General features: G+C 37.9%; 1 protein-coding gene across 1 annotated transcript in view; it reads left to right on the top strand.

The window, feature by feature from the left end:
* The window catches only part of CUNH3orf38 (chromosome unknown C3orf38 homolog), a 7,241-nt gene extending 5,840 nt beyond the window's left edge, over window positions 1–1,401 (top strand). Inside the window, exon 3 of the mRNA XM_014590447.2 lies at window positions 502–1,401. Coding sequence (XP_014445933.1) covers window positions 502–1,179 — 678 coding nt within the window. The 3' untranslated portion in view covers window positions 1,180–1,401. The remainder of the gene's footprint in view (window positions 1–501) is intronic.
* Window positions 1,402–1,643: the final 242 nt, after the last annotated feature.

Genomic DNA, 1,643 nt, shown 5'->3' with positions numbered 1-1,643 from the left:
ATATCTATGTATATATCTTATATTTAAATTTATTTTTTTTTTTTTTTTTTTTTGCCAGAGGGTTCATGCACTCACCAGAGAGACACAGGGAGAGGAACAAAGCATGCCCAATAGGTCATGGTCATGCTACAAACCCATCTCTTTGATTTCTCTAGGCTGTCAGGATTTTGGGCACACATACACTTTTTCAGGCCTCTGGGGCTGCACAAGTGATGTGGTATTTTGTTCCCTTAACCACTAGGCCATAGAGTATGCCCCATTGCTGATATTTAACCCTTACTTTTGCTTAAACCTTACTTTTGTAGCCAAATATTCAGTTATTTAAGCTTGAAAATTCTAAAGTGATTTTTCTCTTTTTCAAACAAAGATGGATTCAGTGAGCTTACTTGTGTATCAGTTTCCTCTGCTCTAACTGTATTACAGCTTAGCTCCAAAATAAGTTAGAGAAATAGGTATGAGAGTTAAACCTTGGTTTTATTTTATATTTATTTTAATCAACAGGCAAAAGAAGATAAAAAAGCCGAAAAGGTTGATTTTCGTCGCCTAGGAGAAGAATTCTGTCGTTGGTTCTTTGAACTTCTTAATTCTCAGAATCCTCTTCTAGGACCACCTCAAGATGAATGGGGGCCACAGCACTTCTGGCATGATGTCAAACTTAGGTTTTATTATAACACATCAGAACAAAAGGTGATAGACTACCATGGAGCAGAAATCGTCAGTCTTCGTTTGCTGTCACTAGTGAAGGAAGAATTTCTGTTTCTCAGCCCCAACCTTGATTCCCGTGGACTGCAATGTGCTTCTTCTCCCCATGGGCTAGTTATGGTTGGTGTTGCTGGGACTGTCCACCGAGGAAACACTTGTTTGGGCATTTTCGAACAAATTTTTGGACTCATCCGCTGCCCTTTTGTGGAGAATACTTGGAAGATCAAGTTTATCAATCTGAGAATTGTTGGAGAGAGTTCCCTTGCTCCAGGAACATTACCGAAACCAGCTATTACATTTGAGCCGAGTGACCTAGAGGCCTTTTATAATGTAGTCACTTTGTGTGGCACCAGTGAAGTACGATTTAATGTAAAGCAGGCATTCGATAGTGGAACTGGAGACCAAGCCTTATGTAGTGGAAACGAGGCATTACTGAACAAAAGGGAACTGAGTTTACCTAACCCTGTAAAGCACTGAGCACTGTTTATCAGCCTAAAAAATCTCATATGCAGAAATTCTTCCCAGTATTACAGAAGTAAAGTGATTTCAGATGTAAGAATTGACATATTTTAGTTGAAATACCTTTCTGGACTACAGACATTATGTGAATACTTGCCTATTTCTACTTGAGTTGCAACAAATGTTCTGAGAGCTCAATGCAGTTCATCAAATAAATCTCACTTTAGATGTTATAGCTAACCGTGTGCCTTAGAAACCAGGTAATAATTTCACTTTGGTTAGTGAGCATTCTGCTCGTTCCGCTGTTGGTCATGTGAGAAAGGACTAAAAATATTCAAGGCTTCCTCTAAGTTTCTTATTTCCTTTTATCTAACTCTGGATAAATGGATCTTTTACAAATGCACCTCACTATAGTATTGTTTTTTGGGAAAAAAGTATTAAATATTTTAGAGATGTTTGATGTAAAACTCAGAAGTTCTCAT

Source organism: Tupaia chinensis, unplaced genomic scaffold, assembly GCF_000334495.1.
Source record: "Tupaia chinensis unplaced genomic scaffold, TupChi_1.0 Scaffold000448_1, whole genome shotgun sequence".
NCBI lineage: Eukaryota > Metazoa > Chordata > Mammalia > Scandentia > Tupaiidae > Tupaia > Tupaia belangeri.
Note: the sequence above shows the minus strand (reverse complement) of the source record. Positions and strands in the feature narration are given on the sequence as shown.